The sequence below is a fragment of the Molossus molossus genome, unplaced genomic scaffold, assembly GCF_014108415.1.
Source record: "Molossus molossus isolate mMolMol1 unplaced genomic scaffold, mMolMol1.p scaffold_m16_p_21, whole genome shotgun sequence".
NCBI classification, from domain to species: Eukaryota; Metazoa; Chordata; class Mammalia; order Chiroptera; family Molossidae; genus Molossus; species Molossus molossus.
Window position 1 is genome coordinate 14,797,711 of NW_023425357.1, and position 24,002 is coordinate 14,821,712.

The window sequence follows — 24,002 nt, forward strand, 5'->3', positions numbered from 1 at the left end:
AAAACAAACAAAAAATCATTGTATTAGTATCAGCGTCATTATGTTATCTGCACCAACAGAAATGATGTAATTGTTTTCCTTTATTTTCTCATAAATACTCAAAATTGCCTATTTCCTAATTGGAACATTATTTGGGCTTCTGCCTGAATTACTGACCCTGGAATAGCTATTCTTATTTATCTCAAATAAATGCTTTTTGCCTCTCACTTCAACAGGCCTTTTATTTTTAGGGTAGCACTAGCAAGCCTCCATTATCTATATTAAACATACCAAGATGGAAGTATGAGAAAGACTGGAATACTGTGATCCTTCCTTCGGTCATAAAGAAAAGTCAGGTGCATTGAAGCTTGGGACTGGAATCTGTTTCCATGTTCTCAAGTCTTCTGTTAACAGAGCTATGAAAATGCTGTGGATTTGCATGCAGTTGGCCCCTACAGAATTTTGAAAAGGAACCTTAAGAAGAAAGAATTTTGCTTTTGGTGCCTACCTATCATGTTTTTCCTGCCTCGGGGGAAATTCCAGCTCTAAATTGCCATAATAAACAAAGGGTTGTGCTTTTTCCGATGGTACCATCATTCTAGATGTCATATTCAACTTCCCTTTCACATTCATTTTTTGTGCAGCTAGCGTTTCTGTGCAGTGTGGCTATAAGGTGAAATGACAGTGAAAACAAAAACAAAAAACCAGGGCAACAGATTCCAAGAAACCATGGAACTTACAATTGATTCCAGAATAGGCTACACTTAATGTAAGGCATACCTACTGTGTATTAACAGTACTAGGTTGGACAGTGGATAAAAGGTGCACTGAAGGCAACAGAGGCCATCCTTTAGAACAGGAGCCTCTGTGGTTAACAAGGGCTTCGGAGTCTTTGACAGGCACAGACTAAGTCACATAGGGATTTTGTCCATAGACTCCTCAGCCCCAGAACAGCAAAACTGAAGCTCTACCCTCCTAAAAGTAATAAAAGTTAAACTAGGATAATTTTTCTTTAAACGAGGACAGTTTTGAGCTGTCTCCAGTCAGTCACCATACCGCTTTTACGGGATCACTCGGTCGCAGTATAGCGCACCTTACAGTCACAGCCGACCACGGTCATTAAAAAGGCTCCACCCCCCTCACAGTTCTAGGAGCCTAATCAGGGCCAATCAAGGCCTCCCTACCATGCACACATCCTGCGCACGATACACACACGCGCACACAACACACAAACACACTCTCATAATCACATCCCATGCTGACGCACACATCCATGCACACACCCACGATCACCTTCCCCCGCAGGTGATGCACACAGAACCGAGGCTCCTGCCTCCACTGACTGCACCCGCATCTGCAAAACTCCGGGTCTCCTGCAACCCCAACCCCGCATCACCTCAACTCACCACACAAATAATGGTGAGTGCAAAGCTAGCGTAAAATGAGCCAGAGTTCGAAGTTCATTAGCTCCCCCAGGGGCTGTGAGAAACGTAATCCAAGCCACAAAAGCGCAGACGTTGATACAAGACTACCTGAGGCGCCACAGCTGGGATCTCCGCTGCTCCTTTCGGGACGCCCCATGGACTCCTGGGAGCGCGAGCTCACGCGGGAGTGCGCAGGCGCAGACTACTGACCCTCGGCGGGGGGTGAGGCTTGTGGGTCTTAGGGGCTCTGGAAGAGGAGGGACCTGGAAGCTCAGGGCGGGGAGGTCAGACTAGGGAAGCGGGGCCCAGCGGGGAGGCCAGGAGGGAACTAGGAGTCAAACCCGGGCCTGGTTATTCTGAGGAGGGAACCGGAACTGGTCCCGCGGTAACCATACACTCAGATCTGTGTGAGTGGGGCCCCGGGCGTGGTCTGTGGGCGTGACCGTGAGAGTGATAATCGAGTGTGACCTGGAACGAGCTCGGTGGGGGGTTGGGGGTGGGTTTTGTCTGTTTTGACTGAAGAAACGCCATCGCAGCGAACAGGGCCTTACGGAGGGCGGTGTGTGTGTGTGTGTGTGTGTGTGTGTGCGCGCGCGCGCGCGCATAAAGCGGGCCTCCTGTCCCAAATAGCTGCATTTTGGGTGCATGCTACTCCGGGAGAGGTTAGGGAGGATTGCGTGTGAAAAGTGGACGGGGTAGTGTTGCTGCTTGGGTTTCTTCTGCCTTTGTCTATTTTTAGATTAGGTGTGAGTCGTGTTCGACACTGTTGGTGATGATGGAGAAGCGAAAGTGATTTGTAATGTGACTTTCTGACTTTGCTTGGAATTATATAATGAATGTGCTGTCTGAGGTTGTGAATGATATGTGGGGGCTATGGGATGCTGTGAAGTCTGATTGAATGTAAACTATGCATGTGTTTGTAACCTACTGTTACTTTTTGTGATGGAGAGACTGCATGACCATTGTCTAGTTGGGTATGTAAGATTTGATTATCTGAATATCATTCATTACGTGTGCCTCCAAAATTGTAACTCAGTAGCAATTTAGCAAATAAAATAGTGGTGTAAGTATTGGAAAGGAAGAAGTAACAGTTTTATAATTCCTAGATGGTAGATTCATTGCAGGGAAACACCATATGAACTAAAACTAATGTGTTAAAATGAACAGTGTTCCATAATTAATGCTTTCAACACTGATATATGTGAGGTTTCTTGCTTCCGGATGAAATTGGTGGCAAGGTTAATAGCTTCTTCAGAAATTCTAAGAATAAAGAGTATTTGGTACACTTTTAAACACAAGGCCAGTCTTGTTTTAGTAACTGAAATAGTTATTTTGTGAATTAAAATATTCACTATATCAGTCAATACTTCAGACTTAGCAAAATATTATCCTTTCTGCCTAGAAACCTACAAAGTGGAGATCAATTTCTTTTCTATTTCCATACCTATACTACTAAAAAGTGTTGCTTACTAGTTAATATTTAAGTTAACTATTTGGAAATTAATAATGAATAGTTTTCAAAAATTAACTGTGCTTACTAAGTAGTGTGAAACAGATGAATCAATAAAGAGATGAAGTAGAGGAATAGAAAGTCCAGATATTCTCAAGCAGATAAGGATATGTAATATATGATAGAGGTGGCATTTTATATCAATTGAGAAAGTATGGATTATATGTTATGTAGTATTGCTAAACAATAAGACACTGGAAAAAATCTTCACAAAACAAAGACATTTTAATACTCATATAAATATTATATGAAATTTTTGCAACTTTAAGTAGGTAAAGGGTTAATTTACTAAATTTCAAAAACAAATATCTCCCAGCTGGTGTGGCTCAGTGGTTGAGTGTCCACCCATGCACCAAGAGGTTGCTAGTTTGATTCCTGGTCAGGCACATGCCCAGGTTGTGGGCCAAATCCCCACTGGGGGGCATGCAAGAGGCAGCCAATCCATGTTCTCTCTCGTCAGTGTTTCTATCTTTCTCTTTCTCTCCCTCTCTCTCTAAAATCAATAAAGAAAAAAAAATTTTTTTTAAATGATATCAACCAATGAGGAAGTAAAAATCCATAAAAAAAGAGACATACTATAAGAAGATGCCATCACATAAAATAAAAACTTCTTTAAACTTATTTTTTTAATTTTTATTATTGATTAGAGAGAAGCAGGGGAGAGAAAGAAACTGATTTGTTGTTCCACCTATTTATGAATTTATGGTTATTTTATGTGCCCTGACTGGGGATCAAACCCTCAACCCCTTGGTGTATTGGGATGATGCTCTAACCAACTGAGCTACTCAGCCAGGGCCTTCTATAAACTTATGAAAAGGAGCTTATTCTCACTCATAATAAGGAATGTGTAAATTAGAATTATATCAATAACAGATATTGAAAATTATTGTCAGCTAGCAGTATTCATCAAGGTGTAGGGAGGTATTCTTGCTGGTGGCAGTATAAATTGCTAGAAAGCCCATGAAGAATAATTTGGAAATATATAATAAACCTATCATCTATGGGAGATGAAGATCTGTAGAGAGAAACACACAATGTTCCCTCTCTCCAACCATAACAGATTCCTCAGAATTTATTCTACCCCACATAATGGTTTCTGGTGTTGGTGAGGGAGCAGGATTTGTCCAATTAATCTGTCTCCTGCAGTTGCGTGGGATACACAGAGTGGGAAAATGCTAAAACAGTGAAAATTGATGTGGATTTAACTGAGTTATTCTGGGAGTTCTAAGTCAAATATGGTTTCACATAGTTCCTTCTATCTTCCCATCTCTGCCTTCTCAGAACTCTTCCCTTTCCAAAAGAAGAGCTCAAAAGAGAAGGTTCATCTCTTGCAGATCTCACAGCTATGCCTCAGGTGAGATGATGTTTCCTCTCTTTCTGAAATAATTTGTTTTCAGGTTATATGAACATTTATTTCACTATTCTTAAATTTCCTGGATGGGAATTTGCTTCTATGAAACTAGTCTCCAGTAGGGCCCAGATAAGGTGAGGCAAGCAAGTGGCCTAGATACAAAATTTAAGGAGTACTCTCAGAGCTGTACATCCCTAAATTTTGCACCATAGGTGCCTTGCCTGCCTCACCCTAGTTGAAGCCCTGTTCCCAGTTTCTCTTATTCCAACCAGATAAATTTAACCTTCCCCAAGTGCACCTTCCAGTTGGTGCCAATGTTCACATATAGATTGGGTATATTATCATAATTTCCTTTCTGTCTTCTCACAAAAAGTACTGCTGGAACACAAATGTATTATCTTGATTTAAATGGGAATATATTACTTGAATGAATCTAGTCTAAACATTGATTTGAGATCTAAGTTGTGAGGAATAAAGGTGCAGACATGGAAGAGGCTGGATCATCCCTACTGACCTAGGTCTTGCCGTTCTGGATCGCATTATTAGTTTGTTGTAAGATGTCCTGTTTTGTGAGGTTTTCAGGATAGAGATTTACTTGTAAGCTTGTCAGAAAACTGAGATTTGGCATTTCTCCCCTTTAATCCTCCTATTGCCCATGTCTGCCAGCAATTTCTACAAACTGTGGCCTGCCAGTGAAAACCTTTCCAGTATTCCAATGCTGTTATAGATTAATTATATTAATTATATTTTTAGTTTCTTCAGTGTTCTTATGTGTGGGTGCAAAAGAAGGAAATGCATATGCTAGCCCACTCTTGAAATAGTCTACTCTTGAATCAAAGGTGGTACATTGTTCTATTTTAATATTTTTCTTTAAAAAAATTTATCTTCATCAACCAAGCTTTTAAAATATTGGTTTTCCAAAGATGCTAATTAGTTCTCTTCACCATCTCTTTTTCTGTATTCACAGTAAAATTGCTCTAAAGATTATACTGATCTGATTCTAGTGATTCTCAAATACCTAGACCTTTATCCAGAGTGTCAGAACCATATATCCAACCTCCAACAGCTATCACCACCTAAATGTTCTATGGTCACTTAAAGTACATTTTCAAAGCTGCCCTCATTACCTTCTTTGGTCCAGCTTATTGTACTTTCTTCTGTTTCCCATTTCCATGTTCTAGTCCCAGCAGTTATACAGATAACTAAAGAGCTATGCCTCTCTTTTTCCACTCTACAACCAATTTATGACCAATTGTGTTACAACTCATAATAGCAACCGGCAGTCCCCTGTCTAAACCAATAATAACACCTTAATCTAGGAGACATCTCTAACGGTGGTTACTTAATTGTTTTTCTCACCTAATATATCTCAAGCCTTCTCTAGACTTCAAGAGTATTGCCTCTAAAGTACAAAATGTAGTATATAACATATGTGTTGACTTAATGTTTCTTCATTTTCTTTATACTCCATAAAGCAGCAACCCAAAGTGGAGTTTGTGTTACAGTGGAATGTATAAGACTTGTTGAAAGGGAGGAAAATACTACAGTTTACCTTCAAGAACAGTAGTCATTAACTATGTGGATTGCCATTAATGCCTACTGGTAATTTATAAATAAAGACTAATCTGTTGTGAGTGTGCTCAGCACGTTTTTAGGACCACTGCTCTATAGGAAAAAATCCAGTATTATTCCATAAATATACCCACTGCCTACCTCCATGTACCTTTTCCTTCTTAGAGCTCAAAGACTCTTTCTTAACAAACTGTCTTTTGTATTTCCTGAACTTACTAACTGGTTTTCTCTATTGATGAATTTTAAAAGCCAATGCCCTGTATTCCTTCAAAACAAATTCATTGTGAATTCAAAAATTTAAAAAAAAAATGTTTTTTCCTTTTATTGATTGTAGCGAGAAAGGTAGGGAGGGGGAGGGGGAGAGGGGGAGAGGGAGAGGGAGAGGGAGAGGGAAACATCAATGAGAGAGAACATCGACCAGCTGCCTCCTGCATGCCCCCCACTGGGGATCAAGCTCACAATCTGGGCATGTGCCCTGACCAAGAATCGAACTGGTGACCTCTTGGTGCATTGGTCAGTGCTCAACCACTAAGCCACACCGGCCAGGCATGAATTCAAAATTTTTATGTCCCTAGTGAAACCTTGAAATATAAAATGACATTTTTCTTCATTTTTGTAGCACTTTTCCTCATTCATATTTCTGTCATTGCATATGCTCCCTCTTAGCCTGCAACTTCTCATTATTGCCATCAGAATTTTATTGATTTTGGTCCATTCAGCAACCAATTACATTCAAGGCAAATAGTATGTTCTCATATATTTTTTGTATGAGATAAGTAAATACAGATGAATGTATTTTCAGAAAGAATGTTCTGCAGTATAAAACAAGTTAAGAAAACTAATATGACCACTGAATATGGTCAAAACTAGGTCTCCAATATCTAGTTTTCACTAGTTGCAGTCACTTTAGGATGAACTAGAGTATGACCTTACAGGGATCAGTGTCATTCAAGGATGTGACTGTGGACTTCACCCAGGAGGAGTGGCAGCAACTGGACGCTGATCAGAAGGCCCTCTACAAGGATGTCATGTTGGAAAACTATTGCCACCTCATCTCTGTGGGTAAGGAGAACTCCTTGAATCTTTCAGTGTCCTGCATCTCCTTTCAAGAGTTTCTGAAACTTAATGGAACTTTGAATTTTAGGGAACAGAGGTGATGAATCCCTTTTTGTTAGCAGAAAGTATGGTTATGTTCTCACTTGCTTAGTTCAAGGTGTTAACTTTGGTAAGATGTTAATGTATACCTTGTCTGCTGCCTTGAAGCTATATCTTTCCCTTCCTTCAGTAGTTTCGAAGCCCAAAAAGATTAGATTAAGTCTCATTTATTTTTTAAAAATTTTATTGAATGCATTGGGATGACATTGGTTAATAAAATTATGTAAGTTTCAGGTATACAATTCTGTAATACTTCATCTGTATATTGTATTGTTTGTTCACCACGCCAAGTTAAGTCTCCTTCCATCACCATTTAATCTCCCCTTTACCTTCTCCTCCCACCCCACTTTCCCTCTTGTAATCACCATACTGTTGTCTATATCGCTGAGTTTTCTTCTTTGCTTAATCCCTTCACTTTTTTCACCCAGCCCCTAACACCCTTCCCCTCCGACAGCTGTCAGTCTGTTCTCCATAACTATAACTCTGTTTCTATTTTGTTTGTTAGTTTATTTTGGTCATTAGATTCCACATATAAGTGAAATCATATGGTACTTGTCTTTCTCTGACTAGCTTATCTCACTTAGTATAATGCTCTTCAGGTCTATCCATGCTGTTGCAAAAGGTAAAATTTCCTTCTTTTTTACAGCTGAGTATTATTCCATGTGTAAATGGACCACAGCTTTTTTATCCACTTATCTACTAATGAGCACTTGGGCTGCTTCCAAATCTTGGCTATTGTAAATAGTGCTGCTATGAACATAGGGGTGCATATATTCTTTTGAATTAGTGTTCCAGGCTTCTTTGGATATATTCCCAGAAGTGGAATTGCTGGATCATAAGGCAGGAATCACGCTGCCTGATAACAAACTCTACTATAAGGACATAGTACTCAAAACAGCATGGTACTGGCATATAAACAGACATATAGATTAATGGAACAGAATAAAGAGCCTGGAAATAAGCCTCATTTTTTATTATCAGGGTTCCATATGACTAAACCTGATATGATCCGCAAGTTGGAAGAAGGAGAAGAACTATGGACAACAGAGAGAATTTTTTCAAGTAAAAGTTATTTAGGTGAGTCTGTACAGATAAAGGCCAGTGAGTGGACTCAAGTAGTTGACACCTTTGAGTGTTTTTAGGGCTATATATGTTTTTTGTTTGTGGTAAAATACATATAACATAAAATTTACCATCTTAACTATTTTTAAGCATATAGTTCAGTGGTGGCATTAAGTACATGTATATTGTTGTGCAACTATTACCACCACTCATCTCCAGAACTCTTTTCATCTTGCAGAACTGAAACTCTGTACTCATTAAATAATAACTCCCATTACACCCTCTCTTTTTCCCTTGGCAACCACTATTCTTTCTGACTCTGTGGATCTGACTACTTATAGATACCTCCTGTAAGTGGAATCATATGGTATTTGTCCTTTTTTTATGACTGGCTTATTTAACTTGACATAATGTCCTCAAGGTTCACCCATGTTGTAGTACGTATTTCCTGCCTTTTTAAGGCTGAAAAATATTCCATTGTATGTATATATATATATACCACATTTTGCTTATCCATTCATCTGTAACTTGGGTGGCTCCCACCTTTTAGCTTCTGTGAATAATGCTGCTACAAATGTGGGTGTACAAATATCTATTTGAGTCATTGCCTTCAGTTCTCTTGGGTATATAACCAGAAGTAGAATTGCTGGGTTATACAGTAATTCTGTTTAATTTTTTGAGGAACTGCTATACTGTTTTCCATAGTGACTGCACAATAGGATTAAACATTGCCACCAACAATGTATCCAGGTTCCAGTTTCTCCACATCCTCACCCACATATATTATATTTTGGTGTTTTTTGATAGTAGCCATCTTATTAAAGGCCTGAGATCTTGAAGAGCCTATACATGATTGACTTCTATGCCTCTAAAGTCTAAATTTAGTTTGAATATCATTCCCCATGTAAGTCCTTTCTTTGTTGCCCGAGATATTACTTGCTATTTCCTTACCAAGAATTCACTCCATGTTTTGTAGGTATAATGTGCAGAGATCTTAAGTGTAAAATTATTTGAGTTCTGACAGAAATATAAAGCCATGTATCTCATGCTCCAGTCAAAATAAAGGACACTTCTATTAATCTATTAAGTTCTATCAAGCCTCTTCTAAGTCAGTCCCTCCCACTACAACAACCACAGTAGTGATTTCTACCAGTATAGATTAGTTATGTCTATCCTAGACCTTTTTCATGTCAACTTTCTTTCACTTAGCTTAACGTCTGAGAGATGTTGTTAATCCTCACCTGAGAATCTTTTTCCATTGATTTTTTTGTTAGATAGAGTGGAAGGGAGGGAGGGAGAGAGAGAGAGAGAAATACGGATTGGTTGCCTCCTACATGACCCTAGCTGGGGCTGGGGATCAAACCTGCAACCCAGATACATGCTCTTGACCTGGAATCAAACCTGTGACCCCTTGGTCTGCAGGCCAACACCCTACCCTCTGAGCCAAACTGGCCAGGGCAATGTCTGAGAGATTTATACATGTTTTTGCATATATAAGCAGTTTACTTTAATAGCAGAATAGTATTCAGTTATATGAATACACCAGTTTATTTATGCCTCTCCTATTGATAGACATTTGAAATGTTCCAGTTTGGGGCTATTGCGAATAAAGCTGCTGTGAACATATTCTGATGTCTTTTTATGGACATGTTTTTACTTCTCCTCAATAGAAAACTAGCAGTTGATATCATTCATTCAAAGGGCAGTATATAGTTCACTTTTTAAGAAACAACCAGTTTTTACAAGTTACTAAACCATTTTAAACTTTTTCAGCAATGTATGAGAATTTTGGTTGTTACCAGTATTTTCACTTTGGTCATTCTGAAGGGTATGGAATTATATTTTTGCACTTTTAGTTTATATTTCTCTTATAACTAATGATGTTGAAAACCTTTTCAAGTGTTTTTTTATATCTTCTTCAGAGGTGCCTGTTTAAATGGTTTACCCATTTCTTATTGGGTAATATTTTTTCCTTGAGTAATAGGAATTTTTTATGTATTCTAGATAGAAGTGTTATGTTTGTTGTGGTGTTGCAAATATTCCCTAGTCTGGTTTAGTGGTCTCTTTCAATGAGCACAAGTCTTTAACTTTGATGAAGTCCAGTGTATCATCATTTCATCCATAATTATTTCTTTGATCTCTGAAACAAATATTTGCCTTCTCCGGAGTTGTGAAGATAGTTCCCTGTATTTTTATTTTTTTTTAATCCTCACCCAAGGACACTTTTCCATTTTTTGTTCAGATGGGGGGGGGGGGGAAATATCGACGTGAAAGGGACAGACACATTGAGTGGTTGCCACCTACAAGACCCAACCAGGGCCGGGGACAAACTGCAACCGAGGTACATGCCCTTAGCGGGAACCGAACCTGGGTCTCTCTGGACCGCAGGCCAATGCTCTAACCACTGAGCCAAACTGGCCAGGGCCCCTGTATTTTTTTCTTAAAATGTTAGTTCTGTGGCCCATCTCATGTTAAGAGGTGTTTATAATGTAAGGTAAGGGTAGAAGATCTGTTTTCTTCCATATGGATATCAATTTATCTCATCACTTCTTCAATTGATTAATTGTTCTGTTGATCTTATCAAAAATCGATTGATTGTGTTTGTGTCAGTCTGTTTTTAGACTGTTCTTTCCTTTGATATGTTTTAAATCCTATTACCAATACCACCTGGTCTTTGATTATTTCAACTTTATAATAAGTCTTGAACTCAGAGTAAGTCCTCTAACTTTCTTCTTTTTAAAAATTGTTTTGGCTAGTCCAGGTCATTTTCTTATATAAATACATTTTAGAATCAATTTCTAGATTTCTTTAAATAAATGTGCTGAGATTCTTATTGGTGAAAACTAACATCGTAACAATATTGTCTTCCAGCCCATGATTATACTTTCCATTTGAGTTAGCTTCTCTAATTCTTGTAAGCAGTGTTTTATTATTTTTGGTATATTGGTTTTGCATTTTTATTAAGTTTATCTCAAAGCTTTTAATATTTTTTAAATTTTTTATTTATTTTTCAATTACAGTTGACATACAATATTATATTAGTTTCAGGTGTACAAGATAAGACATTTATGTAACTTACAAAGGGATCACCCTGTTAAGTCTAGTACCCATTTGACATAATATATAATTATTACAATAGTATTTATTTTTAAAGCAAAAAATTTTTTTTATTAATTTTTTTATTTTTAAATTATACTTGACATTCAATATTACATTAGTTTCAGGTGTACAAGATAGTGATTAGACATTTATGTAACTTACAAAGTGATCACTCCAATAGATCTAGTACCCATCTGACACCATACATAGTTATTACAGAATTATTGACTATATTATACCCTATGCTATACTGTATATCATCATGACTATTTTGTAACTACCAACTTGTACTTCTTAATTCCTTCCCCTTTTTTACCCATCCACCAACTCCCCTTCCCTCTGGCAACCATCAGTCTGTTCTCTGTGTCTATGAGTCTGTTTCTGTTTTGTTTATTCATTTGTTTTTTTTTGTTTGTTTGTTTGTTTTTCATCCTCACCTGAGGACATTTTTCTATTTTTTGTTCAGATAGAGTGGGAGGGAGAGAGGAAGAGAGAGAGAGAGAAACATCGATGTGAAGGTACACATTGAGTGGCTGCCACCCGCACAACCAACCAGGGCCGGGGACAAACTGCAACTGAGGTACGTGCCCTTAGCGGGAACCGAACCCTGGTCTCTCTGTACCGCAGGCTGATGCTCCAACCGCTGAGCCAAACTGGCCAGGGCTATTCATTTGTTTTTTAAAATATACATATAAATGAAGTCATATGGTATTTGTCTTTCTCTGTTTGACTTATTCAGATAGCATCATATCCTCTAGGTCCATCCATGTTATTCCAGATGACAAGACTTTATTCTTTTTTTATGGCAGAAAAATATTTCATTAAATATACGTACCACTTATTTTTAATTCATTTATCTACTGATGGACACTTAGGTTGCTTCCATATCTTGGCTATTGTAAATTATGCTGCAGTGAACATATGCTTGCATACATCTTTTTGAAATAATATTTTGGGTTTCTTGGGGTAAATGCCCAGAAGTGGAATTGCTGGGAATAGCCTTTGTTTTAAAGTTTAATTTATCACATATCAATATTGCTATCCCAGCTTTTTAAAAAAAAAAGCTGAAATAGCCCTGGCCGGTTTGGCTCAGCGGTTGGAGCGTCGGCCTGCGGTCTGGAGAGACCCGGGTTCGGTTCCCGCTAAGGGCACGTACCTCGGTTGCAGTTTGTCCCCGGCCCTGGTTGGGGTTGTGCGGGTGGCAGCCACTCGATGTGTTCCTTTCACATCGATGTTTCTCTCTCTCTCTCTGTCCTCTCCCCCCCCCCCCCCGCACTCTACCTGAACAAAAAAAAATGGAAAAATGTCCTCGGGTGAGGAAAAAATAAAAAATAAAAAAAATAAAAAATAAAAAAAGCTGAAATATCTTTTAGCATCCCTTTGCTTTTAGTCTGTGTGTATCTTTCTTTCTGAGGCAGGTCTCTTGTAGACTGCATAAATATGAATCTTGCTTTCTCATCCATTCAGCTACCCTATGTCTTTTGATTGGAGCATTTAAGCTATTTATATTTAGAGTGATTACTGATAGGTATGTATTTATTGCCATTTTATTCTTTTAACTATATTCCTATGTTTTTCTCCTTCTTCTTCCTCATCCATTTTTTTAAATGTCTTATTGATTTTTCAGAGAGAGAGAGAAACATCGATGTGAGAGAGAAACATTGATCAGCTGCTTCCTGCACACCCCCAACTAGGGATGGAGCCCACAACCCAGGCATGTGTGGTGACTGGGAATTGAACCAGAACTCCTCAGTCCATGGGACGATGTTCAATCCACTCAGCCACACTGGTTGGGCTTCATCCATTTATTCCTATCCTTCGTCCTTCTTTTCTTAAACCAAGCCCCTTATCATTTCTTGTAATATTGGTTTGGTGGTAACAAACTCCTGTGGCTTTTTCTTGTCTGGGAAGCTCTTCATTTCTCCTTCAATTTTAAATGATAGCCTTGCTGGGGAAAGTAGTCTTGCTTTCTATCAGGCCTTCTGGCCTGAAATGTTTTTGTATAGAAATCAGCTGACATCGTAGGGTAGCTCCCTTGTAGGTAATTAACTGTCTTTCTCTTACAGTTGTTAAGATTCTCTTTGTCTTTTACCTTTGCCATTTTAATTATCATGTGTCTTGGTGTGGGCCTCTTTGGGTCCATCTTGTTTGGGACTTTGAGTTTCCTGGACTTGGGTGTCTTTCTTTTTTTTTTTTTTTCCCACCACATTAGGGAAGTTTTCAGTCATTATTTCTTTATATAGATTCTCAATGCCTTGCTCTCTTTCTTCTCCTTCCAGTATTCCAATGATGTGGATTTTGTTACACTTCATGTTGTCCCAAAGGTCCCTTAAACTATTCTCATTTTTTAATTGTTTTTCTTTTTGCTGCTCTGATTGTGTGTTTTATTCTATGTTGTCTTCCAAATCGCTGATTCAGTCCTCTGCTTCATCTAACGTACTGTTTATTTTTTCCAGCATATTCTTTATTTCAGATATTGTATTCTTCATTTCTGACTGTTCCTTTTTTTATGGTTTCTATGTCCCTATTCATGCTGTTGAGCATCCCTATAATCATTACTTTGAATTCTATGTCTGATAAATTGCTTACCTTTATTTCATTTAGCTTTTTCTCTGAAGATTTTTCCTGTTGTGTCATTTGGGGCCTGTTTTTTGTCTCCCCATTTTGGTTCCTTATTTGTGTTTGTTTCTATGTGTTAGATAGATCTGCTGTGACTCCCAGTATTCTGAGGTGGCCTTACATGATAGGTATCTTATGGGGTCCAGTGGTGCAGTCTCCTTGATCATCTGAGCTGAGTACTCCAGAAATGTCCCTTGTGTGTTAAGTGGACCCTTCTGTTGTAATTGAGTCTTGATTGTTATTGGCCCATTTGTGTATGGGATTGATCCTCAGGCTGGCTGACTGTGAGGCTCAGCCCCGACCAAGGCATACACGTTGCTGTGCAGGTACTGACCACATGAAGCAGAATTTGCCTTCGCAGGGTTTGATGCCTGCTGAGATTCCCCTTTGGATATGCTGCCTTGTGTAGCTTATTGGATCCTGTTCTGATGTTTTCTGAAGCTGGCCACTGAGTGTGTTGGTTCTGGGCCTCTTTGAAAGGACTCTGGTACAGGCCAGTATAAGACTGCCTATGAGCCCTGGCCGGTTTGGCTCAGCGGTTAGAGTGTCCGCCTGCGGTCCGGAGAGGCCCGGGTTCGGTTCCCGCTAAGGGCATGTACCTCGGTTGCAGTTTGTCCCCGTCCTGGTTGGTCGTGCGGGTGGCAGCCACTCGATGTGTCCCTTTCACATCGATGTTTCCCTCTCTCTCTCTTCCACTCTCTCCCTCCCACTCTGTCTGTACAAAAAATGGAAAAATGTCCTCGGATGAGGATTAAAAAAAAAAAAGACTGCCTATGACTGGTCTCGGAACACTGTTGGGAGCTACAAGTGATCCACAGTTTGTGGCTGCCTCTCCTGGTCCTGAATGCACATGGGAAGGACCAAAATGTACACCCATTCCAGCTTTTATCAACCTGGGGGCAGGTTAGCAAAAGTCCCAAGGTACCCTGAGATCTACTTCTGCTGGCTTCCACCTGCCTATAAGGCTCAGTCACTGAAAGAGCCTCTGGCTGTACCCCTCAGCAGGGTGTAAGCTCCACAGGGCAGCATGAGAGGGAGTCTAGTGGGTGGGGCTGTTGCTTTTCCCCAGGTGGATGCCACAAAGAGGGGAGTACTCCACCCAAGATAGAGGGCACCTGCTGTATGGGAGAATGACTCAGCACAGAGATCCTGGAACTTTCCCTTCAGCTCCCTCCCTCAGAGCCACAAACCTCAGTCTCTCCTCATATTGACTCTAGTCCAGCCCGCCCTCCCTCCACCAGGGTGAGTGGCTGCAAAATAAATGTGTGTTGGCCCTTTCAGAGGGTGCCTTTGTCTTTAGCAGACTCTCATCTCTTTCTGCCAGACAGAAACCCATCAGCTTTTCACCTGTCAGCTTTTTACTGATGTTATGTGGCTACCTCTTCCAGGTTCTCATGCTCTGGGCTAGAGCATCCAGCTTGGGGTTGAGACCCCCACACTTCTCAGTGGGTACCCCCTGCAGATCAGATATCCCTCTGTAACCTTACCAGCTGCCCAAGGGAGTGGGGCCAGCCCTTTTTGCATCTTTGCCCTTTCTGACAGTCTTGATGTAGCTTCTTCTGTAAATCCTTGGTTATAAGACTCCTCTTCAGCTAGTTTTCAGTTGGTTATTCAGGATGATTGTTCTATAATTTAGTTGTATTTCCAGTTTGGTCCTGGGAGGAGCTGTGTGTAGCTTCCACCTACTCCCCACCATCTCGAGTCTCTGTAAAAGTGCTCTTTATTCAATTCCCAAGTTCTCTCCTTTTCCTACTTTCCTGACAGTTTTATAATGAATGGCTATTGATATTAACATATGCTTTTTATGCATCTGTTAAGATGATCATATAATATTTCTTATTTCATCTGTTTCTCTATGTATCACATTGATTAATTTTAATTTTAAACCAACTTCGGGCTCCTGAATTGAACTCCAGTTTCTTACATTGGTTGGTAATATTTTAATAAGATTTTATACATGATTTTACCTAGGAAAGTGGTCTGTAGTTTTCTTGAAATGTCCTTGAAAAGTTTTCATGTCAGAATTGTTGTCAGCCATATCAAACAAACGGGATGTTTAATCTTCACCTGTTTTCTTACGGAATTTGTGTAAGATTGATACTATTACTTCCTTAAATGTTTCATGAAAATCATTATTAAGCTATTTGGGCCTTGCCTTCATTTTTATAATTCAAGACTTCTGCTTCTAGCCCTGAGGAAGTAACAGAGGCTAGAATTATACTTCCATAGGAAGCAACCAGAAAACTGGACAAATCTATTTTCAGATATTGAACAATAGGCAGCATAGACCTGGATTCTGGAGAGAATAGAGACAAATGAGATGAGCTCTACTTCATTCCAGGATTTCATCCAAAGGCCTATTTCAGATGGCAATGCAGAGAGGTGAATCCAAAAAGAACCTAGCATTTTACTACTTGAGGAGACCAACATTGTCATTCGAGGAGAGTGAGGTGGCTAAAATATATAAGTCACACTTTCCAAAGAAGGGAGCTATGCAGAGAGTTTCCCAAATCTGGAAAAGGTTCCTCTTGAGTCTTTAGCTAAATAAAGGTCTGTACCTATGTAGGTAAAACCCCATGAAACTAGACAAGGACATGTTCTAAGGAAAACATAATTATCATAGTGTTGTTAGACAAACAATTCCCATAGCTTATTGCACAAGAAATAATTTTGTTTTCCTCCAGCCTGAGTGGAAAGAACTTGTTAATATACAGGACATTAAATAGACACGATAGAAAGGCCACACTTAATAAATGAGGCTAGATTTGCTATAGATTAAAGACTTCACAAGATTTGCTATAAAGAAGCTTTTTTTAAAAAGCATTGAAAGGGTTAAGCCAATCCAAATATAACTGCTGTGTGTCCGTTGGGTTCCTCCAGGATGGAAAAGCTGAGATGGAGTTAAGAGTATAATAGATTTCTTTACTTTATTATTTTTTAAAATCCTCACCCGAGGATATTTTTGTTTTTCTTCAGATAGAGAGAGCAGGAGAGAAAGGGAGAGAGAGAGAAATATCAACGTGAGAGGGACACATCAACTGGTTGCCTCCCGCATGAGGGCCAGGGACGAACTGCAACCAAGGTACATGCCCTTGGCCAGAAATGAACCCATGACTCATTGGTCTACAGGCTGACACTCTACTGCTGGGCCAAACCAGCCAGGGCTGTAATAGATTTCTTAAAGGTGACATCTGTGAAAGATAAAAGAAGAAAGTAAGATTGAACATAGAAATCTATCAGACCATGATACAGATCTGATACCTGTGGAAAGAAAGGCAGATGCTAACAGGATTGGGCAGGGAGAGCCTCAGACCCTTATGCAAATCTGACCAACCTAACAGAGCAGTTTGAAGCAAAGATTGTCCATCAGAGGTATCCTACATGGGCAGGAACAGCCCATCCCCTCAGTATTCAGACATTGGATGGTGATTCCCTGGGGAGACCCTGATTTGGTTCAAAATACAAAGAGCAACCTGAAGATGCTAACAATTGGAGGCTGTCAGGTAATTACACTTCATGCACATAAATGGCAAGTTTTTCTATTTTGCAGGGAGGTCCTACTGGTGCAGAGCTATTCTTTTAGTTTGGGTAATTTCTGTTAACCAGACTTCCAATTTTCTAATTGTCTTGTGTTCATTTGCTGTTAAACCCATCCAGGGAATTTTATATTTCAAATATTGGGTTTTTCTAGTTAGCATTTTCTTATTTCTTCTGAATAATCCATCTCTTCACCAATATTTCTGTCTTATTGTAGATGTGTAAATAAATTTATCATCATTACTTTAAATTTATTATTTTCTAATTTCAATGTAGGAGACATCTATTGGTTTTTTTCTGTTGACTGTTTTTTATCTTCTCTGTTGATCACATTTGCCTCTTTCTTCTCAGGAAAAACTTGTAGATAATATATTGTAAAGATGTTGGGTCCTGTCTTGCCAGTGTGATTCAGTGGATTGAGTGTCGTCCCATGGACTGAGAGGTCCTGGTTTGATTCCGGGTCAGGGCACATGCTCAGGTTGCAGGCTCTATCCCCAGTAGGGGGCATGCAGGAGGCAGCCAATCGATGTTTCTATCTATCCCTTCTTCTCTCTCTAAAAAAATCAATAAAAACTTATTTAAAAAATAAAAATAGTTCCACCAGATGTGGGTCTTAGTAAGGTAATAGTAATCAGATATAGCCAAGAATTTATAAGAAAAATAATAGATAAGGTCAATCATTGCTATGCATATACATTGAAGAATCTAGTCCTTCACAGTCCCAATAGGGAATAGCAGAGTTTAAGGTATATTACTACATTGGGAGGAAAACTTGAACCCGTCCTTCTCTAACACTGAAAAAGTAATTCAGCAAATTTAAAGGAGGAAAAATTAGATGGTCAGGAGAACTTAGTTACTGACCATCCCTCTGGAAGAATAAATTGAGGTAATAGCAATCAGTGATTATGTTCATGTTGAAAGTATGTTTTGTCCTCTGGTTCATTTTATAATTCCTAGTGAAAATTTTTTCCTAATTCTTCCCTTTTAAGAGATAGGCTAAATGAAAGTGAAAAAGAAACAAATGGAAATATTTTATAACACTTATTTAAGCATGAGGAAATAAATATGTTGGCTTTTATCTCCATTGAATGATTTTCCTTGCTTACTGTTTAGTACTCTTGATAGTCTCACTTCATTACCTCTAAAATTGCCCATTCCAAGAATAATGCCACTTTTACCATTCTTTACTTAGTTGTCCTTGTGTTTATTAGACCTGATCAATGTAGCTTATATTTATAACTTGCCAAAGATATGAGTATTCTTTGCTTATGCCAATTTTTCCTCATTGTAACAGTATAGCAGGATTTGTGTTTATGTTCTATGGATTTCCTCTAACAAGAGGCCATTTATTTAGGCCTTTCTATAGATCTCAATAGTGAGACAGACAGTACCACAAAGGGTTCTTTGTATATACATCTAATTCATAACATTTATGTGAAGACTTACAGTGTTGTTTGTTGTATTCTTTTCTAGAAGAAGATGGGAAAGCTGAAGATGTTGTAATGAAGTTTAAAGAATACCAAGATAGGCATTTTAGATCAGTTGTATTCATCAACCACAAAAGATTAATTAAGGAAAGAAGTAATATTTGGGGGAAAACACTTACAGTAGGCAAGAACTATATTATTTCAAAAACGACACTACATGAATATAAACCTAATGGAAAGGTTTTAAAAAATATTTCAGAATTAGTCATTAGAAATATAAGCCCTGTAAGAGAGAAGTTTGGTGAGAGTAATGGATGGGGGAAATCACTCGTCAGTACAAAGCATGAAAAAATTCATACTGCAGCAACTCTCTATAAAAAAACAGAAAGGAGTCTGAGTGATAAACAAGAGCTTATTAAACATCAGAAGATTCAAACTCCAGAGCAATCATTTGAACATAATGAGTGTGAAAATTCCTTCCTTATGAAAGGAATGTTATTTACACATACTAGAACTCACAAAGGAGAAAGACTCTTTGAATACAATAAAGATGGAATGCCTTTCATCGAAAAGTCAAATCCCAGTGTCCATCCACAAAATCTTATGGAGGAGAAGCCCCATGCATATAGCAAATATGGAAAGTTCCTCTGTAGAAAGTCCATTTTTATTATACATCAAAGATCTCAAACAGAAGAGAAACCCTTTCATTGTTCTTACTGTGGGAACAGCTTTAGAAGGAAGTCATATCTCATTGAACATCAGCGAATTCACACGGGTGAGAAACCTTATGTTTGCAGTCAGTGTGGAAAAGCGTTCCGTCAAAAGACAGCCCTCACTCTTCATGAGAAAACACATATAGAGGGAAAGCCCTACATTTGTATGGATTGTGGGAAGTCCTTCCGCCAGAAGGCAACCCTCACCAGACATCACAAAATACACACAGGGGAGAAAGCCTATGACTGTACTCAATGTGGAAGTGCTTTTAGAAAAAAGTCATACCTCATTGATCATCAGAGAACTCACACAGGAGAGAAACCATATCAATGTAATGAATGTGGGAAGGCATTTATCCAGAAGACAACCCTCACTGTACACCAAAGAACTCACACAGGAGAAAAACCCTATATTTGTAATGAATGTGGGAAGTCCTTCTGCCAAAAGACAACCCTCACTCTCCATCAGAGAATTCATACCGGGGAAAAACCCTATATTTGTAATGAATGTGGGAAGTCCTTTCGCCAGAAAGCAATCCTCACTGTTCATCAGAGAATACATACAGGAGAGAAATCCAATGGATGTCCTCAGTGTGGGAAAGCCTTTAGTAGGAAATCAAACCTCATTCGCCATCAGAAAACTCACACAGGAGAGAAACCATATGAATGTAAAGAATGTGGTAAGTTCTTCAGTTGTAAGTCAAACCTCATTGTCCATCAGAAAACTCACAAGGTAGAAACCATGGGAATATAGTAAAGGATGTGACTTTTATTTTGTAAAAAATTTTAAAGTTATAATAAACCTCGTACATGATGTTGCTTGCAAGTATAATAATATTCAACAAGTTAAAGGTACTATACCACATATTTACTTACTGTTCGCTAGCCTGTAAAATACACAAAAAAGAATTACTAGACAAATTAAGTGACAAAAGTCATTGAAAATACAAGCCCCAATTTTTTTATTATTAGATTCATCAGACACAAACTTTCTCTTTTAAGTTGCTACACACATTTAAAATTGCTTATTTCAGCGCTGGCCGGTTTGGCTTAGCAGTTAGAGCATCAGCCCATGGATCGGAGAGTTCCGGGTTCGGTTCCCACTAAGGGCACGTACCTTGGTTGCAGTTTGTCCCCAGCCCCAGCTGGGGTCGTGTGGGTTGCAGTCACTTGATGTGTCTCTCTCACATCGATGTTTCTCCCTCCCTCTCTCTCCCCCTACCGCTCTATCTGAAGATAAATGCAAAAAAAAAAAAAAAATTGCTTATTTCAATATCAATACCTACCTTGTTGTAAAACAAATATACAGTTGGTAAATAAACTACACTGTGAACAAAGGACTTTTAAAAAGAAAGAAGATGTGAACTGTATTTCTCATTGCTGATATGTAATAAAAATTAGTTGTTACCTCCTCAGAGTTAACCACAGTTCTAACTTCTAATATTATAGTTTTTGATTCTAAGTTTTAATCTAAATTGGATTATATGTCATGTATTTTTGCATATTTGGCTTATTTCATTCATCATATGTCTCTAAAACTCATCATTAGTGCATGTGGCAGAAATTCATGTATTTTTATTCTGTATAGAATTTTATTATGTGAGTATATCACAATTTAGCCATCTATTGTTGGTGGATTTTTTCTTTGTTTACAGCTTAGGGTCATAATAAATAATGCTTCTGTGAATATATTTGTGTTTAGATGTACATATATTTATTTCCTTCGTGTATAAATTTAGGAGTGGAATTTCTGGGTCCTGAGGCAAACATAGGTTGGCTTTGGTAGAGAGTACCAAACAACTCAGAACTTTCACAGGATGATGTAATTTATTCTGAAGAGGAACAACTGAATATTATCAGTATAGTAAACTCATGGTAGAGGGCAACTATGAATGTTGTGAAAACTAGGAATCTGAATATAATGCGTGTACAAAGGCTTTAGCCACAGCCTAAATCTTAACATAACACCAGACAAATGTAATAAATGTGAAATCACCTTTAGCCACAATAATGCCTTATTTGAAATCAGAAAGTTTTACTAGAGAAAGGGAAGCATCTAACATCTTCCTTGTTCAACATTAGAGAATACTAACTGGAGAAAAACTGAATAAAATGAAGGTTGTAGGGGATAACCTTTACTTATGGCCTATATCTTAATGGTCATATCAAAATGATGAATATGGAAAAGTTAGCCATAGCTCAAATATTACACATCAGGAAATTCACATTAGATGGGAACTTTTCAAATGAAATTTTTATAACAGTCACTTTAGCTATACCTCACTTCTTATACAACACCAAACAGTTCATACTAAAGTAAAGCAAATTGCCCTGGCCAGTTTTGCTCAGTGGTTAGAGTGACAGCCCACAGACCAGTCAGGGGTTCAATTCTGGTCGAGGGCACGAACCTCAGTTGCAGTTCGATCCCCAGCCCTATTTGGGGTTGTGGGGGAGGCAACCAGTCTGTGTTTCTCTCACATTGAAGTTTCACTCTCTCTCTCTCCCCACCCCCCACCCCCACTCTATCTGAAAATCAGTGGAAAAATATCCTTGGGTGAGGATTAAAAAAAGAAAGGCAAATTAAAAGTGGAACAAATGAGGCTTTTAACTCTAACTATAGGGAATGCTGCTTCCATAAAAGAAGTCCAGCCATGCTGAGAACATAACGCTAGAGTCTGTGTGTAGTCACCCTGGTCATTAGCCCCAGGTAAGCTCCCAGTAATCACCCAACTCTTTTTTTTTTATATTTTTTTATTTTTTATTTATTTATTCAGATAGAGTGGGAGAGAGAGAGGGAGAAACATCGATGTGAAAGGGACACATCGAGTGGCTGCCACCCGCAAGGCCCAACCAGGCACGACCCAACCAGGGCCGGGGACAAACTGCAACCGAAGTACATGCCCTCAGCGGGAACCGAACCCAGGTCTCCCCGGACCTCAGGCCAACGCTCCAACAGCTGAGCCAAACCAGCCAGGGCAATCACCCAACTCTTAAGATGGCTAGAGCCTACTGGCATCCAACAGGAACCACATGACAGACCCCAAGCAGTAACTGCTCAGCTGAGGCCTTCTCAAATTCCCAACCCATAAAATGGTTACATCTTTTGAATTAAATTTGATAGATTAAAAGAATGATTATCTTGTTATCAGTATTTACATTACAAAAATAAAAGTATAAACATTTGGATTCTAGAGTCAATGAGCAAATGTGTGTTGACTAATAGGTGATTTTGGCATGAACAAAAACTGGCCCTGAAATTACATACCTAAAGAACAGCTCAATGAAGGGCCCGTATATGTTTATTCTTTCTCATTTTCTGGAAGTAACTTAGACTTATCAACTTGGTTAGCTTACCTGTACAAATGCATACTTCCCAGTTTTTCAGAAAATGAGAATAGCCCCAAACTTGGTGGCTCAGATGGTAACACAGAAGGACCTTAATTTTGAGGTCACAATTCTAGATATAGCAACCACAGAAAGAAAAAGAAAAAGCTTTTAAATGCAAGCAGAAAATGGAATGTGCCCTGGCCACTTTGTCTCAGCAGTTAGAGCGTTGGCCTGCAGACCAGAGTCCCCAGTTTGATTCTGGCCAAGGGCATGTACCTCGGTTGCAGTTCCTCCCCAGCCCTGGTTGGGGTCATGTGGGTAGCAACCAATCGATGTGTCACTCTCACATGAATGTTTCTCTATCTGAAGATAAATGTAAAAATATCCTCCGGTGAGGGTTAAAAAAAAAAAAGAAAGTGGAATGACATATGGAATAGTCTTATTTGTTTAGACATGTTACATCCAAATTTCTTTAGAGTATTTATCTGGAAGTGTCTAGTCAAAACAATCAGACTTTGAGTTCCACAAAATCCTCTTGAAGTTCTGCCAGTAAGGACTGAACATTAGTGTGAAACATAAGTTTATTCTTGTGTATGGTGTAAGTTGGTGGTCTACTTTCATTTTTTTTGCATGTGCCTGTCCAATTTTCCCAACAGCATTTATTGAATAAATTATCTTTATACCAATGTATGCTCTTTTCTCCTTTGTCAAATATTAATTTACCATATTGGCATGGGATGATTTCTGGGGTCTCTTCTATTCCATTGGTCCATGTGCCTGTTCTTATGCCAGTATTAGACTGTTTTGATTATAGTGGCTTTGTAGTATAGTTTGATATTTGGTATTGTGACCCCTCCAACTTTGTTTTGCTTTCTCAAGATTGCTGAGGCTATTCAGGATCTTTCTGGTTCCATATAAATTTTTGGAATATTTTTTCTAGATCTGTGAAATATGCCATTGATATTTTAATAGGGGTTGTGTTGAATCTATAGATTTCTTTGGGTAGTATGGACATTTAAATGATGTAAACTCTTCCAATTCATGAACGCAGTATATGCTTTCAATTATTTGTATCTTCCTCTATTTCTTTTTCCAATGTCCTATAGTTTTCTGAGTACACGTCTTTTACATCCTTGGTTAAATGTATTCCCAGGTATCATTTTTTTGTAGTTAGTGCAATGGTAAATGGGATTGTTTTCTTAGTTTCTCTTTCTGAGAGTTCATTAT

General features: G+C 38.7%; 1 protein-coding gene across 5 annotated transcripts; it reads left to right on the forward strand.

The window, feature by feature from the left end:
• Positions 1 to 1,753: 1,753 nt before the first annotated feature.
• Positions 1,754 to 20,252, forward strand: LOC118638611 (zinc finger protein 382). 5 transcript variants are annotated; one of them, XM_036274663.1, is made up of 5 exons: positions 1,754 to 1,810; positions 4,195 to 4,267; positions 6,790 to 6,898; positions 7,973 to 8,068; positions 18,782 to 20,252. In XM_036274663.1, the coding sequence occupies exons 2-5, from the start codon at positions 4,259 to 4,261 to the stop codon at positions 20,200 to 20,202; spliced, it is 1,635 nt and encodes a 544-aa protein (XP_036130556.1). In that variant the 5' UTR covers positions 1,754 to 1,810; positions 4,195 to 4,258; the 3' UTR covers positions 20,203 to 20,252. The 5 variants fall into 5 exon arrangements, with proteins under 5 accessions (XP_036130556.1, XP_036130557.1, XP_036130558.1 ...); XM_036274664.1 differs by having other exon boundaries at positions 6,814 to 6,898; XM_036274665.1 differs by lacking the exon at positions 7,973 to 8,068.
• Positions 20,253 to 24,002: the final 3,750 nt, after the last annotated feature.